A 24,236-nucleotide genomic window follows, 5' to 3' on the forward strand; every position below is an offset into this window, starting at 1 on the left:
ATATTTTAAAAAAGAACTAACAAAAACAACTCCTAAATATGGGAAACAGATTGATGGTTACCAAAGGAAAAGGGGGTTGGTGAGGGGTGGGCGAAATGGGGAAGGAGGGTCAATTTTATGGTGATGGATCAAAACTAGACTTTGGGTGGTGATCAAGTTGTAGTACATACCCAAGTTATACATGGTAAACTTATACAATGTTAAAAACCAGTGTTACCACAATTTGGGGGAGGGGGGGAAATGGGAAGGGAGACCTAGCTGGTTTGGCTCAGTGGATAGAGCATCAGCCTGAGGACTGAAGGGTCCAGGTTCGATTCCAGTCAAAGGCACGTGCTTGGGTTGGGGCTTGATCCCCATTAGGGGACGTGCAGCAGGAGGCAGCCAATCAATGATGTTTCTATCTCTCTTTCCCTCTCCCTTCCTCTCTGAAACTAATAAAGACATAAATAAAATAAATTATTTAAAAAAAATGGGAAGGGAGGCGGCCAGGGAAAGAATGGGGTGAGATGTTCTTTTTAAAGGGAACGCAGGAGGGCGGTGGGGGACATTTGGCAGCTAGTGTGAGTGCCTGGGGGAGGTAGGCTTGGATCCTTGTCCTGGAGTAGGCCAGGGGCTCCAGCTAAACTTGGGGCGGGGCGACCAGGTGCTCCTTTGTCGCGACCTGTGTGTGTAGCCCATGGGAATTGTCCCCAGTACCGATGTGAGCGCTGGGACCTGGAACGTGTGGGCTCCCAGAGGCCAGCGCACGGGGTAGGCACTCAACCGAGCTCTCTCTTTGGTGAATAAAAGAAAGAACCAGCTACCTCACATAACGACAAAATCTTAACTGGCGCAGCGTCTCTTCGTAACTTCCTCCGAATCCAGATCACCCCCGGAACCTTTGTTGCGCTACAGAGGTTGCAACTCGGGACGATAGACGGAAGGATTCGGACGCTGACAGACGGGGATCGGAGCCAATGAAAAAGGCACGATGTGCCTGCCGCAGCCAATCAGAGAGGCATAAGGAGTGACGTCGACGGAAGCGTAGCGGAAGTTCGGTAAACACCGGTCCTGAACAGTTCTCCGGTGCTGGTGAGAAGAATAGAAGGCGAAAATGTCGGAGCGAAAAGTTTTAAACAAGTATTACCCCCCCGACTTTGACCCGTCGAAGATCCCCAAGCTCAAGCTCCCCAAAGATCGGCAGTACGTGGTGCGGTTGATGGCCCCCTTCAATATGAGGTGTAAGACGTGCGGAGAATACATCTACAAGGGTAAGAAGTTCAACGCGCGCAAAGAGACGGTGCAGAACGAGGTCTACCTGGGCCTGCCCATCTTCCGTTTCTATATCAAGTGCACGCGCTGCCTGGCAGAGATCACCTTCAAGACTGATCCCGAAAACACAGACTACACCATGGAGCATGGAGCCACGCGAAACTTCCAGGCCGAGAAGCTCCTGGAGGAGGAGGAGAAGAGAGTGCAGAAGGAGCGGGAGGATGAGGAGCTGAACAATCCTATGAAGGTGCTGGAGAACCGAACCAAGGACTCCAAGCTGGAGATGGAGGTACTGGAGAATCTGCAGGAGCTCAAGGACCTGAACCAGCGGCAGGCCCACGTAGACTTTGAGGCCATGCTGCGGCAGCACCGCCTGTCCGAGGAGGAGCGGCTGAAGCAGGAGCAGGAGGAGGATGAGAGGGAGACGGCAGCCTTGGTGGAAGAAGCCAGGAAACGAAGACTGCTGGAGGACTCCGATTCGGAAGAGGATGCTGCTCCTGCCCCGCCCCAGTCGGCCTTACTGCCCAACCCCAAACCCACAGCAATCCTGGACGAAGGCCCGAGGGCGAAGAGGAAGACGGAGAGCTGGGAGCGGAGTGTGGGCACCCTTGGCAGCAGGCCTCAGCTCTCAGGCCTCGTTGTGGTGAAGAAAACAGGCCTGGATCGCAGCACCCAACAGGGTCAGCTGGCACCCACACTGGACACTGTGAGCAACGGGAAAGCCGAAGACCCTGCAACCAGGACGCCCGGCACCTCCTCTCTGAGCCTGCTGGGTGCATATTCGGATAGTGAGGACAGCAGCAGCAGCAACTGAGGCCCTTTTCCAGGACAAGGGTCATATATCCAACTCCAGCTGGTGTTTGGGGCAGGAGGCCTTGTCATCAACCAGAGCACAACTGGACAAAAATTAATGTCTTGGAGGCTGGTGGGACCAGCCAGGATTTCAGCTGAGGAACTCGGTTTCTCTCCTGTCCCCCAACCTCCAGCCTGTCTGGACCTCTAGGGCCAAAGCTCATGCTATTCCCACTTGGTACCAAGTTTAAAACTGTGACATCTCTGGAGGAATCCACGATCTGTTGGAAAGTCCTTGAGATGTTAGCCATGTTTTGGGCATGTGAGTGAACCCACTCCTGTTGGCTTCATCTCTTCCCACTACAAAATTGTCTGGAACCAATAAAAGGAACACACACACCAAGACGTTATTTTGGGACAATTGCTGCCATTGGACATAACTCAAGTCAATTTTTATTTGAGGACACATTAAAATCCTAGAATAGTGAGTGACATACACACAGTAACTACAAATGGAAGACATCTGGCTGTTTTTAACTCACAACTGGTAGAAATTCATTTTTCAGAGGATGGACTCCAGACTCCAGACCAAGCTGCTGCAAAAAGCTTTTCTGCTGACTGCTTACCCAGCTTGACCACTGGGATACTGGAGTGGGGGTGGGGGTGGGGCTAGAAGCCATCCACTCCCATGGACTCTGCTAGCAGATTTATCACAAGGATCCTTTTGGGACTTTTTGATATACCAAATAAGAGTCTGCTTTAATAAAGTTTTGTGAAGTGAGTTGGTCCCTATATCATTGGATTGTACACTGATTAATGGTGTTTACAGTCTATAAAGCTTTGTGCATCTGAGAATTCCAACAATGTATACGAAGAGAGGTTCTCTTTGACTATTTCACACTTTGTTAAAAGCAGTTTTAAGGTGTGCTAACCTCAGTAATATCTCATAGGTATGTGCCAGTCTGCTCTCTCAGCTGTTTTTCTACATAAAAATGACCCGCTGTTTGAACCTTAGTCACAGGCTGAGCATTGCTCACGGAACAGGTGACAGTACCTGCCATCACATCTCGATGAGCTGGACAGTAAAATGCCAAAACCACTTTGGTAAGTAATTGCTAACAAAATAATCTTTTTAAAAAAAATTTGTTTTTAATTTTTTTTTAAATTTGTTTTTAATTTATGTTTATGCAATGAATGCATGAACATGTGGAACAAATAAACCCCCATCTATTTGCTCCACTTGTTTATGCACTCATTGGTTGATCTTGTGTGTGCCCTAAGGATTGAATCTGCAACCTTATCAGGATGTACTAAGCCTTTTATATTGGGGGTGGAGGGTAGTAACTTATGTTGTCCTCTTCCGAAACTGGTGGTGAAGTCAGCCTGCTTCTAGTCTGCAGCAACACCTCCTTATCCACAACCACAATCACTTATGGAATTTTAAGTTCCGTTGGCCTGTACAACCTTAATAGATGGAGGGTGCGATTTTAGAGAAAGAATGAGTGAAACTGGATTCCTCTCAAATTGCAAAGAGAGAAAGCCAGCCCTGGAGGGCAGCTTAAGGATCAAACTGGGTTTAAGCTAAACACAAACGTAAACTTTAATGAGAGAAAGACTTGAAGGTTAACTTGGTCTTGCATTCCCAACATTAAATTCTGAAGACATAACAGCCTAGCAGAGAGCAGCGGGTCTGCCTTTTGGAAGATGCTGTCCGAACAAGCTGTAGCTGCAGGGTACCGTGGTGGAATGGCATTGCCCCAGACACTGAACCATCCCACCGGGGCTCGCCCTGGTTGGGCCACTTGCTGAATGTATGACCATGGGCACATTGCTTAACCTTTCTGCATTTCATTCATTCAACAGCTTCTTATTAAGCATCTCCTCCTCTGTGCCAGGCTCTGGACTAAGTACTGGGATACAACAGGGAACAAAATAGACAAAAATCCTTGTTCTTTTTGTGGTGTGTGTGTGTGTGTGTGTGTGTGATGGTAATGTTTCATGGTTGCTGGTGACTTAGGGGGTGTTTATAAAAGTTCACTGAGGCCGAAACCGGTTTGGCCTGTGGACTGAAAAATCCCAGGTTTGATTTAGATCAAGGGCATGTACCTTGGTTGGGGGCACATCCCCAGTAGGGAGTGTGCAGGAGGCAGCTGATTGATGTTTCTAACTCTCTCTTCCTCTCTGTAAAAAATCAATAAAATATATACTTTAAAAAAATTCACTGAGGTGTATACACTTATGTGCACTTTTCTGTAGGTATAATTTACTTCAGTATTTTAAAAAAAATCTATGGCCTTGTGATCAGGCTTTACTAAGTGAGTTAAGTAAAGCATGCAGAGCTGTGCTTGCCACATAGCACTCGCAGGAAGGGGCTACTGTTATTAATATAGTGAACTCCTCAATAAAGCAAACCAGGCCATCGGGGGATATTGAGAGATTCAGCTGGCTCTGCCTCCGGATTAATTCAGAGCTCTTCCGTAAACCGATTACACATGGCTCATGCCTTGGTGGTGAAAATGTGCCTTCTTTTTCTAATATAAAAAGTAAGAGGGATTTTGCCAGCACTGCGGACTAAGTGATGCAGAGCTGCTGTGAACAGCTGGGTAGATTATGCACTGCACAAGGGCTTCATACTTAAGAGGCCGCCAGGCATGGGTTTGTATATTTACTATAATTTTCTGGGGCCCAACCCCTGAGGCTGGACTCCCTGGGCCTATGGTTCTTTAATCCTTGAATTGGAACAAACTGGCCTCCTGCTTTGTCCGCCATCATTTGCCATCCTGGACGATGGAAGTCCTCATCGGAGACAGATCCTCTCTGGGGCTCTGACAAGTCATGTTTCTAAGACCCCGACAGTGTAGCGTCTTTGAAGCCCTGCTCCCTCTTGGACGACACCCTGAGTTCCTCCTGAGTTCCCCCTAAGTGCGGTGGGTTCCAGCTGGCCTCGGCCCGCAGGCTCCTAGGTCTTCAACCCAGCGAGCCCGAAGTGGGCCCGGACACCTGCATGTTTAACCAGCACTTCAGGTGACTTTCATGGCCAGGTGAGAGTAGGAAGCCCTATCCTAATAGGGTTTCTAACGGGGGCTGTCCCTTCACCTGGTGGAGGGAAGGGGTGTGAGGAAGTGGGAGGCAATATTTAAGTTCAGAAAGGCTTCTATGTGTGTTGGGGACAGAAAAGCAACCTGGGAGACTGGAGCCTATTTTCTGACCAGCCCATTTAAAAAGTTTTTAGTCAGAGAGGAAGGAAGAGAGAAAAACACCAATTTGTTGTTCCACATATTTATGCACTCATTGGTTGCTTCTTGTATGTGCCCTGTTTGGGTATTGAACCCACAACCTTGGTGTATCTGAGCCACCCGGCCAGGGCAGCCTTCTGCCTTTCCCAGGCTGGGCAGGGAGAAGCTGTCTGCTGGAGTGCCAGTGAGTGCAGCATGCCTGCCCTGCGGGGCAGGGGGAGGAGAGGGCTCATGGGGCAGCCACAGGTCAAAGAGCAAGGCAGCCACAGCTGTCTGCCCTGGCCTGGGATTGGGCCACGGGGCCACCGCCTGGTGAGAGGCCCCATCTTTGCCTCATCCTACCCCACGGATCAATAAAGCTTTGGGGACAGACGTAAGCCAGGCACTGAAGGTTGTGGGCTTGGATTAGTGACAGCCCAGGGGGTTGCAAATGGTTTTCCAGCCCTGCGTTCCAGCCCCCAACCCCAGCCCGTCACTTCCTGTGCGCAGAACAAAGCTGAGGCTGGAACCGGAGTCTATGCTGGAATCCCACAGCCCTCCTCACGGAGCAGTTATCAGTCCTGGAGGTGGGGCAGTGGGGGACAGACCAAAAAATGTCCTTCCAGGCCTCGCTGACAGAGGGAATAAAATCCCAGTTTGTCCCACTCTCCATGGCCTTGGCTGTCCCAACTTGGGGAAGAGGCTGAGCCCAGGCCGAGGGCACCCCTCACCCCCAGATCATACCCCAGAGCCTCTTCTCCCAAAGATGACGAACCTGGGGCACTTCAGCAGTGCGCCCCCTCCTGCCCAGTGGGCCGGCCCAGGGGATGAGGGTCTTGGTGCGGGTGCTCACAAGGACTAGAGGGGGACCTCCCACCGTCCTCTCCTAAGAAGCAACAGCTGTTTCCTGTTTTTGCTTTAAAGGTGGCTTGTTGGTGGAGGTAGGTTATGGCCAAGAAACCAAACCAAACCAACCAGTTCAATATGAATGGCACTGCAGTGCCAGGCGCTGGGGTGGTGTCCTGGCGGCAGGGGGGCAGTGGAGACAATGCTGGGCTCGCCGTCCGGAAACCAGGGTCTGAGTGCCAGCTGCACGGTGAGCAGTAGGACTTCAGGCATGTCCCCTGACGTGAGCCTGTTTCCTTCCCTACAAAACGGGGTGAACAGCATCCGGCCCAGAGCAGTGTGGGGGGAGCACTGCGCTCCGCACAGCGCCCCTGCCCTCACTGCTGCTACCGCCCGCCCGGTCCCTGCCCTCAGGACACGCGGGCAGTGCCTCCACCCCGCCTGCTCCCGGAGGACACGGTGTGACCCGCTGTCCTCCCCCTTAGGCTCCAGGGACAACAGCTAGAGCGGAGCGATCAATCAGGGAACAAGGTCCAAGACCAACAGGCAGGGCCGGATGGAGGTGGGAATGAGGGCAGCCAGGTGCTCGGGGCAAAAATGAGGCTCCTCCTGGCCCGAGGGAGGGGGCAGGCCCTGTGCTGGGCCTCCCCCCACGCCTGCCCTTTACCCCAAAATAGCCTGGGCCGGAAGGAAAAGGGCAGGGAACAGCAAGAAGGGGCTCGAGGCCCCTCTGAGGGGCTGAAGGTGACCCAGAAATCAGAACAAAAAGGCCAAAGGCTTTTACTCTGAGCCCTGGGGAGGGCCAGGCAGAGCACAAGGTGTCCACAGGAGGATGAGAGAGAGGAGGGCTGGGGCCTGCAGTCTTGCTTCGCGGTGGGGGCAGGCGTGCCCTCCCCACAGGGTCCAGCGGGCTCCAGTCCCGGGGCCCAGCGACACCTGCCGCTCCCGAGTCCACACTGCGCTCGGCAGCCCCGAGGCCGCACGGCCCGCCCGCCTGCAGCCTCGCCAGGAGAGAACGCCTGCCAGAGGGGGAGAGAGTGCTTCCGGAGCCGGAGAGGACCCAGCGCGGCGGGAGGACCGGGCCGGGGCGCCGTCTTGGCTGCCAGAGCCGAGTCTCGGATTCTTCAGCCTCCACGTCGGGAGTCTGGGCTCAGCGGCTGCCGGTGAGGCTCAGAGCTCGTCGGGGGGGCTGTGTGTGAGGGGGGACGCCTGCTGGACACCCTCGTCCTCCTCGGGGCCGGGCTCTCCCAGCTCCTTCCTCTGTTTGCTGCCGCTGCCCCCGGAGGCCTTGGCCCTGCTGCTCTTCTTCTTGGGCTTCTTCCCGCCCAGCGCGGCCGTGTCCCCCTTCTTGCCGGACCACTGCTCTGCCAGGCAACCTGGGGCGAGGAGGAGAGGCGGGTTTGCTGGCGAGGAGCACTGCTTGGGGAGTGGCAGCTGGAATGGCTGACATCCCAGTCCCTATCCCACCTCCCGGGACCCAGGCTCCTGGGGCCTCGGAGTTCTCTGCATGCTGCTCTGTGCCTGCTCGGTGCCTCTCACCCACCCTGTCACGTCAAGCTCCCAGGGGGCAGTGATTTATTTTAATTTTTAATTTAAAAAAAATATGTATTTCATAGATTTTTTTCCAGAGAGAGGGATAGTCAGACACATCGATGAGAGAGAAACATCCATCAGCTGCCTCCTGCATGCCCCCTACTGAGGATGTGCCGGCAACCAAGGTGCATGCCCTTGACCGGAATCGAACCTGGGACCCTTCAGTCCACAGGCCGATGCTCTATCCACTGAGCCAAACTGGTTTCAGCTTTCTTTAATTTTTTAAAACTGATTCCAGGGGAGAGAGACATCGATTGGCTGCCTCCCGTACCCACCCCTGGGATTGAACCTGCACCCTGGGGATGTGCCCTGACGGGGAATCGAACCCACCATCTTTCGGTGTATAGGACGCTGCCCACCCAGCTAGGAAACAACCTCTCTTTCGTACTTCTTTTCTGTTTCCCTTCCCTACCTCCCCCCCACCCGGGGGAGCAAACAATGAGATCAAGGGCCAGCCGCCCTGCCTCCTCCCTCCCTCCCTCAGACTCACTGGTGTCCTTGCCCTTCAGCACGTGGTTGGCGCAGAGGAACTGCGTCAGGTCCTCCTCCTGGTGGTTCCGGTACCAGTCCTCGATCACCTCCTCGAACTCCTCCACCAGCACGTCGCACTGGAACCACAGCCCTCGCGTTGGCAAGGCCCGGCACCGGGTCCCTCCCGAGGGGCTCCGCGGGGCTCGGCCACCGCGACAGGCGGGCGGCCGGAGGGGAGGCCCCTGCTCCGGGGCGGCCTCCTCGGCAGAGCCGTGCCCACCCCCGGGCCTACCTGCTTCTTGAGGTCCGCCACCTCTGCGGAGGTCTCGTTCCACAGCTCGTAGGGGATGTCCATCACCACCTTGACCCCCTTGTGGACCAGGTTGTGCAGCGTCTCAAACGTCTCGGACATGCCCTGGAAGAGTGACCGGACATGAGCGGGGGTCCCTCCCTGCCTCCTGCCGTCCTCGGCGGGGGCTGCCGGAGGCCGAAGGCCAGTCTGAGAAGCCAAGACCTCTTGGGGTCCTCACCCTCCTCTCCCCTCTTTTAGGTGTCCCTCCCGTAACCCCCACACATGCACGCATGCACACACACATACCCATACACACGCCCTGTCCTGCCTCCCCACACCTTATCCTTCCCCACAGGTCTGCTGTGCCCTCAGGTCCTCTGAAGGGACACTCCTTTTCCAGGAAATACGTTTTTGTCTTGGCTCCCGCCCCGCACTGTGGCTGGGCTCACTCCCCTCACCCAGGCCTGCTCCCTGCTGGGGGTTCTTCTGCCAGCTTCCTAGGTCTCTCCCCGAGACAGCAGACTACCTTTCCAGAGAGAATGCATACAAATATATGCCAACAGACATACAAATGCATCCTCCTCGCCCCTCCCACACTTTTTACACAGCAGCAATGTGTGTGTCACACACTATCCTGCCTTTTTATTTAGTGACACACGCTGCAGAAGATTCAGCTCAGTCTTGGCAGAGCTGCCTCAGCCTGTGTTCCTCAGTTGTGAACAGGCCAGTGCACAGCCAATCAATCTATTTAGCCACGCCTGTTTGATGGATGGTTAGGCTGTTTCTAACTTTCTTGTTATGAAAAATTAACTTTTAACATTTTTACATTAAAGCAAACACAAATTTATTATCAACTAGAGTACAAAACTCATACAAATTTTACTTTATTTTTATTTTATTTTTTAAAATTTATTGATTTTTCACAGAGAGGAAGAGAGAGAGAGAGAGTTAGAAACATCGATGAGAGAGAATCATCGATCAGCTGCCTCTTGCACACCTCCTACTGGGGATGTGCCCGCAACCAAGGCACATGCCCTTGACCGGAATCGAACCTGGGACCTTTCAGTCTGCAGGCCGACGCTCTATCCACTGAACCAAACCGGTTTTGGCAAATTTCTTTATTTTTAAATAGTTTATTGATTTTGAGAGACAAAGGGAGAGAAACATCGAAGTGAGAGCACATCGACAGGCTGCCTCCTGCGTGCCCTCCACCGGGGATGGAGCCTGCAACGCAGGCATGTGCCCTGCCTGGGCATCCACCGGAGACCCTTTGATGTACGGACGATGCCCAACCGTGCCACACCAGCCAGGGCGGAGTCCATACTGATCTCCTCTGCCAGGAGGGGACTCTGGTGAAGCGATGTGGCAGAGGAGGAAGTGCGGGCCTTTTGTAAAAGCGCATTCTCCAGGGAGAGGCACTGGCGGTGGTGTAAGGGCCTTACCTCCCCAGGCCTCTGCGGGAAGGGTGAGGCGTGTGCCCGGGCCCCAGAGGGCCAGAGGCTCTGGGTTCCTCTCCAAACCCTCATTCCCTCGCCCTGCACCGGGCTCTAGGCCCCCCTGGCGGCCGCACTTTGGGCATTCCCGCCAGTCTGCACAGAGGCAGGGTCCTGACGGGCAGGCCCAGCCGCTATGAGTGTGCCTATGGCCCAGGAAAAGGCAGGCCACCCGGGATCCACAAACCAATCCACAAAGAGTGGGAGGAGGCCGCGGAGGGAAGCTCCAGGGCAGGGTCTTCATCACAGCCACACCAGCAGAGCACTCAGCCCCACAGGCCCCGCCCCGCAGGGAACAAGGACCAGCCCAGTCCCACCTTGGCAAACCGGTTGCTGCCGGTCCTCTCCTTGTGCAGGCTGTAGTCCAGGAGCCTCTTGCAAATGGTCTCGGTGACCTCGATTAACCGCAAGTCCCTGTGGAGACAGCAGCGCGCGGGGCTGAGTCCCCCTCCCCGCCCGCGTGGGTCCGTGGTCCGTCCCTCCAGCCCTGCTGCCCCAGCGCCTGCGCATCTCACCAACGGGAGGTCAGAGCTGGAAGGAAGATAGGTCATCTGGTCTGGGTGCTCTGACATGCTGGAACACAGACCAGAGAGACAAAGTTTTAACAGCTCTAGGGAAGGATTTTTTATTTTTTTATTTTTATAAAGCTCAATGATTCTGTAGGTTTTTTTTTTTTTAAATAAAGCAAAATGCATACAATTTTGATGTTAAAATAGCATTTAATTTTGAAAGGATGACCATCGCTGATGGAAGTTTAAATTTTTTTTTTTTTTACAGAGAGGAAGCGAGATGGGCATCGGATGAGAGAGAATCGATCAGCTGCCTCTTGCACACCCCCTACTGGGGATGTGCCCACAACCAAGGTACCTGTTCTTGACCGGAATCAAACCTGGTACCTTTCAGTCTGCAGGCCGATGCTCTATCCACTGAGCCAAACCGGTTTTGGAGCTGATGGAAGTTTTATGTGCTTTTTTTTTTTTTTTTTAAATTATTTTTGATAGTTATATCTGGCAAAATTAAATGTTGGTAATCTCACATTACCAATATTTTTAAAATTGCGTTGGTCCATGAAATCCAAACGTCTGGGAGTGATGGTCTGGCTTTTACAAAGGAGGGACGTGAAGCAGAGCAGCGGAGGGATTTAGGAAAGCCTCCCAATCAGCTGGTCGCAGAACCAGCGGGCAAATGCAGGCCTCCGTTAGAGCTGCCTCCCCCTGGCGGGTCTGCCTGGCTGGAAGGAAGACGGGAACGCCAGGCCGCGGGAGCCCTGAGGAACACAGCAGGCCGGGCCCGTGGGTCCCGTTCACTTACGACTTGGTGTACTTGACCCCGGAGGCCTTCCGGTCCAGGATGCCGTAGCCGGTGTCAAGCACCTCCTTGGTCTTGCCAGTCTCCTCGAAGGCCGACTTCAGCTCCACGGCGACATATTTACACACTGGGAGAGGGGGCACAGCACAGCGGTGAGTGCCTGTGTCCTCTGGGAGCAGCTCCCAGCAAAAGACTCAGGTTCACGCCTCTCCCAGCTGGGGGGACAGCAGCATGCGGGGCTGAGTCCTCCTCCCAGCCCCCGTGGGTCCGTGGTCCGTCCCTCCGCTGGGAGGGGAGGAGCTGGCAGCGCCCCTGTCCACTCGTGGCCCTTCTACCACCGAGGTCACGCCTCCCCGCTCCTTTCTGCTCCTCTGCCCCCACCATCACTTTAGCTTTAAAATTTTCAGACATATAGAAAAGCCAAAAGGGTGCCATGAACATACACTACATTCCTTCCGTTCACATTCAACAGTGGTCTCCAATATACAACATCAAACAATGTGATAATATTTCTCTACCATTTACGGAGTGAATCATTCATTAATACAAGAATACACTGTTTTGCATGCTCACAGCTGTGAAGTACCTTTGCCCACACCCGCGTACATTGTTGTATACACCGTCTGTGCTAAGCCATTTTGAAAGCAGGTTGCAGACATCATGATCTTTCACCCCTGCATACGTGATCACGCATCTCCTGAGAAAAAGGACCTTCTCTTACCTAACCGCAAAACAAATTTTGATTCCTTGGAAAATGGACAATAATTCCAAGACCATCTAATACAAATTTCCCCAACTGCCCCTAAGTGTCTCCTGTGACTGTTTTATCGCTGGATTTCACACGTTGGAAAACACCAGCTCTCTATTCCCGCATCGGCCCCCTCCGGAGGCTGCTTTCTCTCTTTTCCTCCCTTTCAGGACTCGGTCTAATGGAGCAGAAAGAAGTGTAAACAGACAGTTCTCACTGCGTAAGGAAGGCTGCCACTTCAGTGCCTTAGCCTTAGGAAGTGCTTACTGCCCTCCAGGGGCCTTGGAATTTTCTGCCCAGTCTCCCACCTTCACCATAAAAGTCTCCTCCCCAGGAATCCTTTTTTGTACAAATCCTACCTGCTCTTTCTTTCTTTTTTTAATCCTCACCCAGAGAGGAAGCGGGGAGAGAAAGAAACATGGATGTGGCCAAAACTGGTTTGGCTCAGTGGATAGAGTGTCGGTCTGCGGACTGAAAGGTCCCAGGTTCGATTCCAGTCGGGGGCATGTACATTGGTTGTGGGCACATCCCAGTAGGGGGTGTGCAGGAGGCAGCTGGTCGATGTTTCTCTCCCATTGATGTTTCTAGCTCTCTGTCCCCCTTTCTCTCCCTTCCTCTCCGTTAAAAAAAAAAAATCAATAAAATTTATTTAAAAGAAAAGAAGCATGGATGTGGGAGAGAACCATCCATTGGCTGTCTCCCATACCGATCCTGACCAGAAAGCAAACCCACAACCTAGGTATGTGCCCCAACGAGGAATCGAACCCGCCACCTTTCAATGTATGGACACTCCAACCCACCGAGCCCTCCCCCCGCCAGGGCTAATCCCACCTGCTCTCAGTTCCATCCCAGGACTGTGCGGCCTTTGGTCCTTTCTCCTGCCTCTCATCAGACCTAGGAGTCCCCAGAGTGAGTGCATGTCCTGATCTGCTCTGTATTCCTCTGGTCTGGGGCTCTGCTGGGAATGGATACATGACGTGTCCTGAGGGAGGCTGTGTTTGTGGCTGAGCAGCTTCTGAAGAGAATACAGCCACCAGCCTTGTTATAACACTGGCGGTAGAGTTGGGTAGAAGACCAATTACTACCACGGAAACAAGCGCACCCCCTGGAGGCCTGCGTGGTGAAACTGGATGACATACACATTACTACGCAGCTTGGAGAACTGGGGACACACGAAAATTCCAACATATACGATGGTGATCTCAGAGTTGTGTAAAGTCATCACCTTTCTGGCTCCTGTGCCCACCTTCAGCCTGTAATATTCCAGGCCCAGAAGGTTGGAACCCATCAACCGACCTCTTGTATTCATCCGCCAAACCTTGCCTGTCTCAACTCTTCCAAACTTTCCCTCTTCAAGACCCCCTCTGGGGATCCAGTCTTGGGGGAGACTCATGGCGCCCACCCAGACACCCACAGACATGCACTTCCTCTTTTTCTGGGCAAGTTCCCCTTTCTCTGTGCCAAGGCCTGTGCCACTCAGGCTCCCGAGCCCGGAGACAGGCTTTGTGGGCCAGACATGGCCAGCATTTAATAACAAAATGATAAATAAAAGTAAATACCCGATTAAGAGCCTAAGGGTTGGAGTTTGCCACCCCATCCTGTGACTAAAAATATTCTGAAGTAATCTTGATCAGTTACCTACAAAACAAGGTTGTGCTACAATCGTCTCAAAGATCCTTGCCAGCCCTACACTTCTCACCTGTGAATGCCTCTGAGGGAAAGAAAGGTGAGCTTCGGAGAATATGAGACACAGTAGTAGGGGCTCTTTGGTATCAGAATAAAATAGTGAAAAGAGAAGAGGAAGTGAAACCCCCCCTGGATCTTGGTCGGCACCGGAGGCAGAGGGAAAGGGAAAGCATCACAGCCCCGAGTCTGTTCAAGGGAGAGAGGGAGACCTACCCGGACTCATCCCATCTCTGAAGCATCTCCCCTCCCCTCTCTCCAGGGGAAGGATTATGTGTTCTAAACCCTCCCCGCCCCCACCTCCCAGTGCTTAGGGGCCATCTGGCCTGCTGTAGGCTGGGGACTGAGGCTGGGGATTGGGATGAAACAGATTCAAAGCCCACTTTCTGGGTGGCCTGGGGCTAGAGGGGTGGGAAGGGGAGGAAGGAAAGGGGGGCCCTTCACAGTCCCGGGTCTCTGCTTCATGGGCCAGCACCCACCCTGTCTCTCTCCCCCTCTGGTTCCACACCTACACCCTAGGTCTTTGGGATGCTCTCTTTTCCACATTCCTAAAACCTTCCTCCCTCAGTCTCAAAGAGACCCCTTAAGCCTCAGCTCCTCCTCCGTCCTCCACCCCCCACCACTGCCCGTTTATTTATATTTATTCCAAAAATATCGGAGAGAAGGTCCCGGTCCTCAGGGAGCTCACAGCTGGTGAGGAGGCGGCCAGCCCCACAGATGAAGCTGCGGTGAGGCCCAGGGGGGCTCGGGCTCTTCCCCTCGGACCAGTCATACGAATCCTTTCGGTTCCTCAAGCCGGGCCTGCGCGGGGCCCTCCCGTTACTTCTCTCCGCCGCCAACTCCTGCTTTCCCCGCGGAGCCCCCTGACTCCCCTGCGCACCAGCCTCCCCACCGCCGGGAGGGCAGCGGGGGCTCACAGGCCCCCAACCTGCATTTCACCCGGCAAGGCACCTGCCGCCCTGATGGCAGCTGCTTGTTTTTAGGGTCTGTGAGCTCCAGCTGCACCCACACCCGCTCGGTCGCCGCCCCTGCACCCCGGGGTCCCGCTCGGACCCGGACCTTCCTGGCAGCCCGGCCCCGCGGGCGCCCGCCCCGCCCTCACCTTCGCATTTGCTGGGCAGGCGGACCCAGTCGCTCTCCTCGGCGCGGGCGCGGCGCGGGCCCAGCCCCGGGGCCGGCGGCAGCAGCAGCAGCAGCGGCAGCGGCAGCAGGAGCCAGCGGGGCCCGGGCCGGCGCGCGCGCTCAGGCAGGGGCTCCATGGCGGCCGGACCGCCCGGGCTGCGCTTCCCAGCTCCGCAGGCGCTTCCGGGGCCGCACACGTGCCTCGCACCCGGGCAGCGAGCCCGCCCCTCCCTCCCGCCCCGGCCGCCGGCCGCCAGCCGCCCGGAGCGCCGAGGCCCGCGGGCTGCGCAGCCAATGGGCGTTCCGGGCTCGCCCTCCAGCAAATGGGGGAACGAGCCCCTTTCGGTTTGGGCCAATGAGAGAGAGGATGGTGTCCTCGGTGGCCAATGGCAACGTCTTTCCCCACCCCCTAACGGAGGCTCTGGACTAGGACCGGGGTGTGTGTGTGTGTGTGTGTGTGTGTGTGTGTGTGTGTGTGTATCTGTGTGTGTGTGTGTGTGTGTGTGTGAGGTGTGTGTGTGGGATGTGTGTGTGTGTGTCTGTGTGTAAGTCTGTGTGGTGTATATGTGTGTGTGTGTAGTGTGTGTATGGCGTGTGTGTGGGATGTGTGTGTGTGTGTGTGTGTGTGGTGTGTGTGGGATGTGTGTGTGTGTGTGTGTGTGTGTGTGTGTGTGGTGTGTGTGTGTGTCTCTGTGTGTGTGTGGTGTGTGTGTGTGTCTGTGTCTGTGTGTGTGTGTGTGTGGTGTGTGTGGGATGTGTGTGTGTGTGTGTGTGTGTGTGGTGTGTGTGTGTGTCTCTGTGTGTGTGTGTGTGTGGTGTATGTGTGTGTGGTGTCTGTGTGGTATCTGTGTGTGTGTGTGTGTCTCTGTGTGTGTGTCTCTCTGTGTGTGTGTGTGGTGTGTGTGTGTGTCTGGGTCTGTGTGTGGGGTGTGTGTGTGTGTGTGTGTGTGTGTGTGTGTGTGGAGGGGCAAGGGCGAGGGGGAGCGGCTTGCCGGCCTAGAAGAGGTGGGAAATGCGTCCTCACCGCCTCTCCGCTTCCTCTCACGTCACTTCCCCGGGGTTGATATAACGCAGAGCTCCTGTGAGCAGCTTTTCTAAAGTTTTATTATTGTTGTTATTGCTACTGCCCGCCATAGATGCCCGGCCTCTAAATAGCTCTTTTCGTGCCCAGAGTCCCTACATTTCTCCCGTGAGAACCAAACATTCCACTTCCTCTCTGGCCTCGCTGTCTGCGCTGTGATGACTGAGGGATCCTTCCAGCGGCTGTTGGAGGCTCGCCGGTTCCTGGGAAGTTCCAATAGGTTAATGGGATTAAAGCTTATGGAGCAGATTGTAGAAAGGTCACACATTAATTCTCTGTAACATCGGTCCTCTAATGCCCTATTATTATTATTTATTTATTTTTTAAAAATATATTTTATTGATTTTTTACAGAGAAGAAGGGAGAAAGATAGAGAGCTAGAAACGTCGACGAGAGAGAAACATCGACCAGCTGCCTCTTGCACACCCCCTACCGGGGATGTGCCCGAAACCAATGTACATGCCCTTGACCGGAATCGAACCTGGGACTTCTCAGTCCGCAGATCGAAGCTCCACCACTGAGCCAAACCGGTTTCGGCTAATGCCCTATTATTTATTCCTTTGGATTCTGAGCGCATAGAAGGCAGGGACTTCATTTCCAGGAGCCCTCCGGAAAGATAACATTAAACCTGTCTCGGTGGGGAGTGGTCCGGGGCAGGCAGGACTGGGGGCATGGGGAGGGTGCTGAAGCTAAGGGAACACGGCTTCCAGAACGAGGGGACATTTACTGAGACAAGAATTAGTGTGGCAGGCGCCCTGAGTCAGCGTCGGGGCTGGGACTGGGAGGGATGATGACTGGAGGAAGTCTGAGGCCATGACTACCCTGACCAGCCCACCCTTCTCAGTCTGTGAGTTGGGGAAGCAGCGGGCCCTGTGGGGATGTGGACAGATTCATCCATAGAAGTTGTGGGACCCCTCCCCCCCATAATCCAAAAAGAGGTGGGAGAATCTTCTGACAGGCTGGTGAGAGGTGGGCAGTGGGGGAGACAGTGAGGGTTTTCATGGACCAGCAGCTAAGAGGGCACACGTCACTGACACCACATTGGGGGAGGGGCGTTAGAACATGCTTTCCCAGCGACACCTTGGGGGAGACCGGTAGCACCACTGGCCCAGCCGGCTGCTCTGGGCGGCCCGGGGACATCCACGCCCCAGCGCCCAGCGGTGCTGGGCTGAGCCCCTGGAGGAGCCTCTGGAAGGGCGGTGCTGAAGGAACAGGGGACACGCCGCCTACACCCCTCATGGAGCCCCATGTCCTATCACCACAAGAAGCCTCTTCAGGAAAGAAAACAAACAAAAGCCGCTTCAGTGCCTGGCTGAGCTGACAGTCAGTGAATGCTTGTGAAATGAATAATGACCCTCACTTGGTTAATCAGAGTAAGCTTGGGGTGACCGTCAGCGCTCTTGGCGCTGAGCACACTCCCCTTCCTCTGGGATCCTGGCCCTGCTCACCTCGGTGGTGTCTGCACAAGACTTCCCATCAGGCCCGGCACCCGCATTCCCGGGCTCCTGGGCTCCTGGGCTGCACGCCCCACCTCTCACAGAGCATGGACCAGGGTGAGGAGCCAGAGGGGCCTGGCCTCCCGCTTGGCCCTGAGTAAGGAGACAGGAGGCACAGTCCCCAGCCCCCAGCCCCCAGCCCCATGCTGCAGTTCCCAGGGTCTTGCCCTCAGAAAGCCCTCCTCCTCTGGGAAGGCCTCCCAGATTTCTGCCTCCTCTAAACCCAGAGAAGACAGGAATGAAAACACTTGTGCTTTGCTTGTGCCATTGAAGTTCTCCTTTAATTGTCCTCAGAGTTCTGCATCTCAAATGTCCCAGGATGCCTGTGTCAATCTCCGCCCTCAGGGGCTCCCAGTCAGAGGGGAGAGACCAGCCTTTCCCCCAGACCAGCCTCAGGGGAAGGAGGGAGACCAGCCGGCCCCCAGGAAGCTCAGGTCCAGGAGGAGCAGGTGGCAGTGCCCTCCGAGGCGGGAGGCCCTGAGCACGGGGTGCTGGGTGGGCAGAGAGCACCCCTGTTCTTAGACCGGGCTCCTGCCAGGGTGGGACCCAGAGGGCAGGGGTGAACCCCGGAGCTGCCAGGCCTGCGGGGCAGGAGGCCTGAGCCCTGGGCCTCTTCCGGTGACGACTGCATTAGGCTGGGCGGGGTCACTCCTACCGCCCAGGCTGCGGGGCGGCCAGTGCGGGCAGCCGGGTGCAGCGGGCGGGGTGAGCAGGCGGCTGCAGGTCAGGAGCAGGTCCACCAGCAGCAGCTTGAAGAGCAGCAGCCTCAGCACCCCCAGCCTCAGCACAAGGCCCCCCGTCCCTGCGGGAGGGAAGGAGCAGGCTGGGCCCCGGCTCCTCAGCACCCCACCCCCACGATGTCCCCCGAGAAGAGGGGCCTGGTCCTCTGCCCTGGCCATTCCCCCTCCATGTGGTCCCCCAACTTCAGGGCAGGTCATTCCTGGTGTCTAAGCGCACCTCCTCCTGGGAATAACAAATACCCGCCTCACCTTCCCTTTCTTACATCCCCCAGTCAGGGGGCCGGGCCGGGCAGGAGGCAGCCTCGCTGCAGAGGAGCCGCTCAGAAGCTCCTGTGGCCGGAGGAGGCCGGGGGTGACCATGACCTGCAGGAGGTGGGAGTGACGGCTCCCACGCCTCCCAGGGGTCTCCGAGGCCCTGATGCTGCCGTTCTCCTGGGCTGCCCCTCTCACAGGCTCACCTGTGCTCCCAGCTGGAGGCCAGGCACCGGGCTGGGGCCAGAGGTCTTACCCGCGGGTGCACAGAGGCCCAGGCTGGCCAGGGCACCAACCCAGCCAGACAGACAGCTCCTCAGGGACCCTACCAACCCCCATCGGACCCACCAGGCCAGATGGCACCTGCGGTCCTGGCCCCAGTACTCACCCCCTAGAGGCTCCCAGAGGCAGGTCCTGGCTGAGGACGTCTCTCCTGCCAGCCAAGGAGAAGGAGTGAGACTTGGGATGGGCTGTGCCCCCGCCCAGTATGGTGCCCCCCGCCCCAGTACTGTGCCCCCCGTCCAGTACCGGGCCCTCCGCCCAGTACCGAGCCCCCCGCCCCAGTACCGAGCCCCCCCCGGCCCAGTACCGTGCCCTCCGCCCCAGTACTGTGCCCCCCAGCCCAGTACCGAGCCCTCTGCCCCAGTACCGAGCCCCCCCCCCCCCCCGGCCCAGTACGGTGCCCTTGCCCTGACACGGGCCTGTTCATGGCACGCTGGATAAATGCACAAAGGAACTGGCAGTGGGAACTGAGCCCACTCGCTGCAGGTCCTCCGAGGGGCCCAGGTCTGCCTGGCTCTCGCCGCCCCCTGTGCTGAGCCCCTGGGAGGCGAGCTGCCTCAGCACTTCCGGACAAGGAATCGTTTTCTCAGCAGCCTTTGGAAGGCAGAGGGTTCGTTCAACAAAAATTATGTTAAAACCAACATAATCCAAAAAGAGGAAGCCATCTGGTTATTCATAGAGTAATAATAGCCCGGCGGGCCTGGCTTAGTGGCTGAGCATCGACCTATGAACCAGGAGGTCACAGTTTGATCCTCGGTCAGGGCTCATGCCCGAGTTGTGGGCTCCACCCCCAGTGTGGGGCATGCAGGAGGCGGCTGATCAATGATTCTCATCATTGATGTTTCTCTCTCTCTCCCTCTCCCTTCCTTTCCGGAATCAATAAAAAAAATATTTTTAAAGAATAAAGTAATAGCCAAAACCGGTTTGGCTAAATGGATAGAGTGTACGCCTGTGGACTGAAAGGTCCAGGGCATGTACCTTGGTTGCCGGCACATCCCCAGTGGGGGGAGGGGGAGTGCAGGAGGCAGCTGATAGATGAAAACTCTCATGGCTGTTTCTAACTCTCTATCCCTCTCCCTTCCTCTCTGTAAAAAGTCAATAAAAATATTTTTTAAAAGAATAAAGTGATAATAATAGATGACCTTGGACATATTACTTAACGTCTCTGTCCCCGATACAATGAGGAAAATTATATGACTTCATAAATGTAAAGTGTTTACAGTAAATAGTACCTGGCAGGAGGAAGCACTGAGTAAGTGGCAGCAATCAGTTATTCACTCATTGTTTGGGTCTAATAGGTGGGGTGACATACAGGGATGTGTAGATATTAATCCTGGGGATAGAGACAGTGGCCTAGGTAGCAGGTGACGCTATGTACCTTAATGTACATCTCCATCCTAGGAGGGAGGAGGCTCTGTCACCTTGGGGGACACATGCACAGAGCCCGGATTTGGGTGAGATGTCACAGTTGCAAACCCCAGGCCTCAGGGCCTCAGGTGGCCCTGCTCTGAGCCCAGGCACCCCTTCCCCTGGTTGGTGGTCACTGGGACACCCCTCATGCCCTCATGGTCTGAGCCGGCCTCCTTCCCACCAAACCCCGGGACCAGGGAGAGCGAAAGGGGCAGGGCACTCACAGGGCCCAGGCTCCGTCCCCACCTGACAGCTGCAGGGGCTGTGTGCTCTGGCTGCGGTCCCCAGCCCCAGGCCCCGTGTGGCAGACCAAGGCTTCCCAGGATGCCAGCTCCTCCGCGGGCAGGGAGAGCTGGGCCAGGCTGGTCCAGGTGCCATCTGCGGCTGGGGAAGGGCCGTAGGTGAAGGCGCCCAGGGCGCTGCCGTTGCCAGCGGAGAACCAGACGGGGCTCTCGAGGCCAGGGGGCGCCGCGTCCAGGACCAGGCAGACCACCAGCACCTGCTGCTTCCCGTCCACCTGCGTGGTTTTGGGGGGCGCCAGCGAGGGGAAGGGGGTGCCACCCACACCTGTAAGAGAGCGTGCACCTGTGGGCGCCCAGATCTGCCCATGCCCTCCCAGGCCCGCACCTCACTGCAGGCGTCTATGCTTCTGTCTGTCCTTCCCCATCCATCTGTCCCTCCGTCCTCTCCACCAGCCCTCTCTCCTTGCGGTTTCCCCTGAAACACCTTTCCTTCCCTCCACTCTTTCATCCACCTCTCTACTCATTCACTCTTTTCCATCATCCATGTTTTCTACAGCGATTCTCTCTACTTTCCATCTATATGTCCATCCGTCCATCCATCCATCCATCCGTCCATCCATCCATCATCTTTCCATCACCCATCTATCATATCTGAACCTTTCTGTGCAAGGCATTAAAAATACAACATTAATTTATATACAACATTATATTATATGTAATAATTTACATATACATTGTCCCCACTTTCAAAGCCCTCAGTCTCAATGGCGTTAGTGACGCCAGCCCCACAGTTTGTTGGTAGAATAAAGCTGATGAATGTAAAACACCTGGCGGATGAGTATTCGGATTCCATCCATGCTGTCATTAATGAGGCATCACAGACAAAGGGAGGAATGAGCTCCAGGAACCACAGCTCCAGAGCCTCCGCAGCGGTACATGCAGAGACACTCCCCACAGTGAGCTAAGCATCTGCCTCCTCCACAAAGGCCCCCAGGAGTGCTCCTCCTCAGCCTGGCTGCGTCCTTCCAGGAGCTCAGTCGCCTGCCCTGGGCATGCCCTGCTCCACATGGGCATGGCTGGCCTCCTCGGGAGGGAGAGCTGTGACACACTGGGTCAGCTCCAGCTCACGGAGATGTCTTCATTCAAAGGCCGAGGGCTCCCTCCTACACTCCCACACACACACACAAACACACTCCCACACACACATGCAAATCTGCACAGGCTCTACATGAAGCTGGAACGCTCACAATTCTAATCCTTTGGCTCCAGCCTTGATCTTTGGAGCCTGGGGTGCATATACCCGGGAAGTCACTGAGGCCCTGGGCCTTCTCCTGAGAGCCCCCTGAGAAGGGGCAGCTGGGAGTGAACAGCAGGCACTCGGAGCCCTGCTGGAAAGGGCCCTGAGGGCAGGAGACCGGGACAGGACGGGCAGGCAGGGGGGGCCTCACAGTGTTGCCAGGTCCCCTCACTCCCTATCACATAGCAGCCCTGGCTCTCCGCCCGCCCCATGGACACCCGCCCGCCTGCTTTGTCTCTCTGTACCCCCACGAGCTGACTCCTCCCTACCAACACTGTGGACCCCAGGGGAGCAGGACGGGGGCCCAGAGCAAGGTGGCTGGGAGGTAGAGTGACTGGGGAAGGGAAATGGGCTACTGAGACCTTCTCAGAGGCTCCAGTGCCTCCGTGCTGCCTCCCTGCATCTCACCCGGACGCCCAGAGGGAGAGGGTGGTTCGGGGCAGACAAACGGGGCACAGAGAGAAGCAGGCAGGGACTCACCTGCGGGCAGGGCTGGACACCCGAGGGCCAAGAGAAGCAGCAGCCAAGCCCCGGCCATGGCCCATCTGCGGGAGGCAGGTCGCAGCTGCAGCCCGGAGGTGTGGGCTGGGGAGCAGGCACCCACAAGGCTGCCTCCCAGGCCACAGGCCCAGCTGCACTCGGCTGCTCCACCAGGGAGCCGTTTCCCTCCACAGGGGCCCCTCCCACTCCACCTGGGCCCCCACCCCTTCCTCTCTCAGGGGCAGGGAGCTCAGGCTGCCACCCCCACAGCAGGAGCTGGGCGCCCACCCTCCCTCCCATCTGCAGAGCACCGCCCTCACTGGCCCTGCCATCTGTAGGCCACAGAGCACCAGGCAGCATGGCAAGGGCTAAACACACAGCACTGCATGCCGGCCCCTAGCGACGGTGCCTCCCTTTCACAGGTGAGGCGACTGAGGCCAGAGGGACGGAGTGGCCTGCCCGAGGCCATCCAGCTGGCAGCGGCAGAGCCAGGCTGGAGCTGTTCCTGGTGGCTGGCCAAAAAGCCCCAAAAGCTCATGTCCATGTCACTCTGCCCCTTTTAAATACAATTTATGTTTTAGAGAAATTTCAAGTTCACAACAGAATTGAGCAGAAGGTTCAAAGATTTCCTATGTATTCCCTGCACTGTCACGTAAAACCCCTTAAAAAATAAACTTGTTACAAATGCCATTTGCAGTGACTCCACTAAACTTTAGCTAGGTAGGTATCATTTTGATGCTAAAACTTCCCATTAGGTGTACACCCTAATGAAATAATGAGAGATTTGGTCATTACAAGACAAAGCTGTGTGCACACAGAAAACACAGGAGCAGGCCCTGGCCGGTGGCGCTCAGTGGTCAGAGCGTTGGCCTGTGCATGGAGGGGTCGAGAGTTCAATTTCCGGTCAAGGGCACATATCTGGGTTGCAGGTTCGATCCCTGGTCAGGGCACATTTGGGAGGAAACCAATGCTTCTCTCACATTGATATTTCTCTCTCCTCCTTCCCTCCCTACCTCCCTCTCACTCCCACTTTCTAAACAGCAATGAAAATAAAGGGGGCATATGTAATACTTTCAGCAATAAAGAATTATTTTAAAAAATAAAAATAAAATAAAAGTAATGTATATTGTAATTTCCATTGTAAGATTAATTGGATTTGAGGGAAGCAACTTTGCTTGGGGGGGAAGAGTAGAGTTATTAGCATTTTATCCATTTCCTCAAAGGGGAAAAAAAAAAGGCAATGCAAAAATATCCGATGAGGATGGGGGGAGGATTAACAAAAACCAAAAACAAATGCAAGCGCAATTATAAACAACCTGATTGCCCAATGCTGGGGAAGAGTTAAATTAATGCATGTTTGGATGTTTATGTTAGTGAATACTATACAGCAGCTTTTCAAATCATGTTTTCAAAGAATGTTCAGTGACATGGGATTAGGACAGAGTTTGCTTCAGAGTGTGGGCTGTGAAGGCAGACCACCTGGCTTTCAACCCCGACTGTTCATTGAGGAGTCATGTGACTTTCCCCAAATTACTTACTTCCCTAATTCTCCATTTCTGAACTAGAATAAGCAGATTGGAAAATAATTATCTTATTTTTATTAATCTTTTAAAAATGTATGTATATTTCACATGTTTAAAACATTATTTTTATTGGTTGCAAAGAGGAAGGGGCAGTGGGGGGGAGAGAGATAAAAACATCAATGATGAGGGAGGGTCATATTCAGCTGCCTCCTGCATGCCTCCTACTGGGGTTCCAGCCCAGAATCTGGGCATGTGCACTGACCTGGAATAAAACAGTGACCTCTTGGTTCATGGGTGGATGTTCAACCACTGAACCAGAAAGTTCATATTTCTTTCAGTGTTTAGTATTAGAAGTACTTTGGGTTTTAGAAGTATTGTGATATTTTTGTGCCCACAAATATGCTGCAGACACAACTCATGCTTATATTGCTGAGCCTATGGTAAAGATTACTCTTCTTATGCATCATTTTGCTTAAAGACAGTTTAGAAGACCCTATTGACAATGAAGACTGACGGTGCATACTAAGAAGTCATATATTATTTCATTTTAATATATGTGAATACATAGTTACATACACAGGAAGTTTAAACAAACAGGCTCCAAATCTAAAGAGAAATA

The 24,236-nt window shown here is 54.8% G+C and overlaps 3 protein-coding genes across 4 annotated transcripts; 1 reads left to right on the top strand and 2 right to left on the bottom strand.

The window, feature by feature from the left end:
• The first annotated feature begins 1,006 nt into the window (after positions 1-1,006).
• Positions 1,007-2,826, top strand: YJU2 (YJU2 splicing factor homolog). The gene has a single exon (XM_036413721.2). It carries the CDS (start codon positions 1,094-1,096, stop codon positions 2,063-2,065), a length of 972 nt encoding a protein of 323 aa, XP_036269614.1. The 5' UTR covers positions 1,007-1,093; the 3' UTR covers positions 2,066-2,826.
• Positions 2,827-6,868: 4,042 nt separating this feature from the next.
• CNPY3 (canopy FGF signaling regulator 3) lies at positions 6,869-15,029 on the bottom strand. Of its 2 annotated transcripts, none has more exons than XM_036413719.2 (6): positions 14,795-15,029; positions 11,265-11,388; positions 10,271-10,526; positions 8,461-8,583; positions 8,188-8,305; positions 6,869-7,480 (listed from the first exon to the last, which is right to left on the bottom strand). In XM_036413719.2, exons 1-6 carry the CDS (start codon positions 14,949-14,951, stop codon positions 7,275-7,277), a joined length of 984 nt encoding a protein of 327 aa, XP_036269612.1. In that variant the 5' UTR covers positions 14,952-15,029; the 3' UTR covers positions 6,869-7,274. The 2 variants fall into 2 exon arrangements, with proteins under 2 accessions (XP_036269612.1, XP_036269613.1); XM_036413720.2 differs by having other exon boundaries at positions 10,271-10,367; positions 14,795-15,021.
• A 2,400-nt stretch (positions 15,030-17,429) lies between these two features.
• LOC118706009 (pre T-cell antigen receptor alpha-like) lies at positions 17,430-22,152 on the bottom strand. The gene is made up of 5 exons (XM_036415146.1): positions 22,095-22,152; positions 20,322-20,642; positions 18,772-18,816; positions 18,047-18,193; positions 17,430-17,608 (listed from the first exon to the last, which is right to left on the bottom strand). Exons 1-5 carry the CDS (start codon positions 22,150-22,152, stop codon positions 17,430-17,432), a joined length of 750 nt encoding a protein of 249 aa, XP_036271039.1.
• Positions 22,153-24,236: the final 2,084 nt, after the last annotated feature.

Source organism: Pipistrellus kuhlii, unplaced genomic scaffold (assembly GCF_014108245.1).
Source record: "Pipistrellus kuhlii isolate mPipKuh1 unplaced genomic scaffold, mPipKuh1.p scaffold_m20_p_5, whole genome shotgun sequence".
NCBI classification, from domain to species: Eukaryota; Metazoa; Chordata; class Mammalia; order Chiroptera; family Vespertilionidae; genus Pipistrellus; species Pipistrellus kuhlii.

Bases quoted from the DNA above. Each gene is read 5' to 3' on its own strand.
- YJU2 (XM_036413721.2), top strand. From the start codon at position 1,094: ATGTCGGAGCGAAAAGTTTTAAACAAGTATTACCCCCCCGACTTTGAC.
- LOC118706009 (XM_036415146.1), bottom strand. From the start codon at position 22,152: ATGGCCGGGGCTTGGCTGCTGCTTCTCTTGGCCCTCGGGTGTCCAGCC. The intron at 18,817-20,321 runs GTGGGGACGGAG...CTTGGCTGGCAG, and splicing joins ACAGCCCCTGCAGCTGTCAG to GAGAGACGTCCTCAGCCAGG. The intron at 17,609-18,046 runs GTAGGAGTGACC...CTCTGGGTTTAG, and splicing joins GCCGCCCCGCAGCCTGGGCG to AGGAGGCAGAAATCTGGGAG.
- CNPY3 (XM_036413719.2), bottom strand. From the start codon at position 14,951: ATGGAGCCCCTGCCTGAGCGCGCGCGCCGGCCCGGGCCCCGCTGGCTC. The intron at 10,527-11,264 runs GTAAGTGAACGG...TCTGTGTTCCAG, and splicing joins GGGGTCAAGTACACCAAGTC to CATGTCAGAGCACCCAGACC. The intron at 8,584-10,270 runs GTGGGACTGGGC...TCACTCTTCCAG, and splicing joins GCAGCAACCGGTTTGCCAAG to GGCATGTCCGAGACGTTTGA.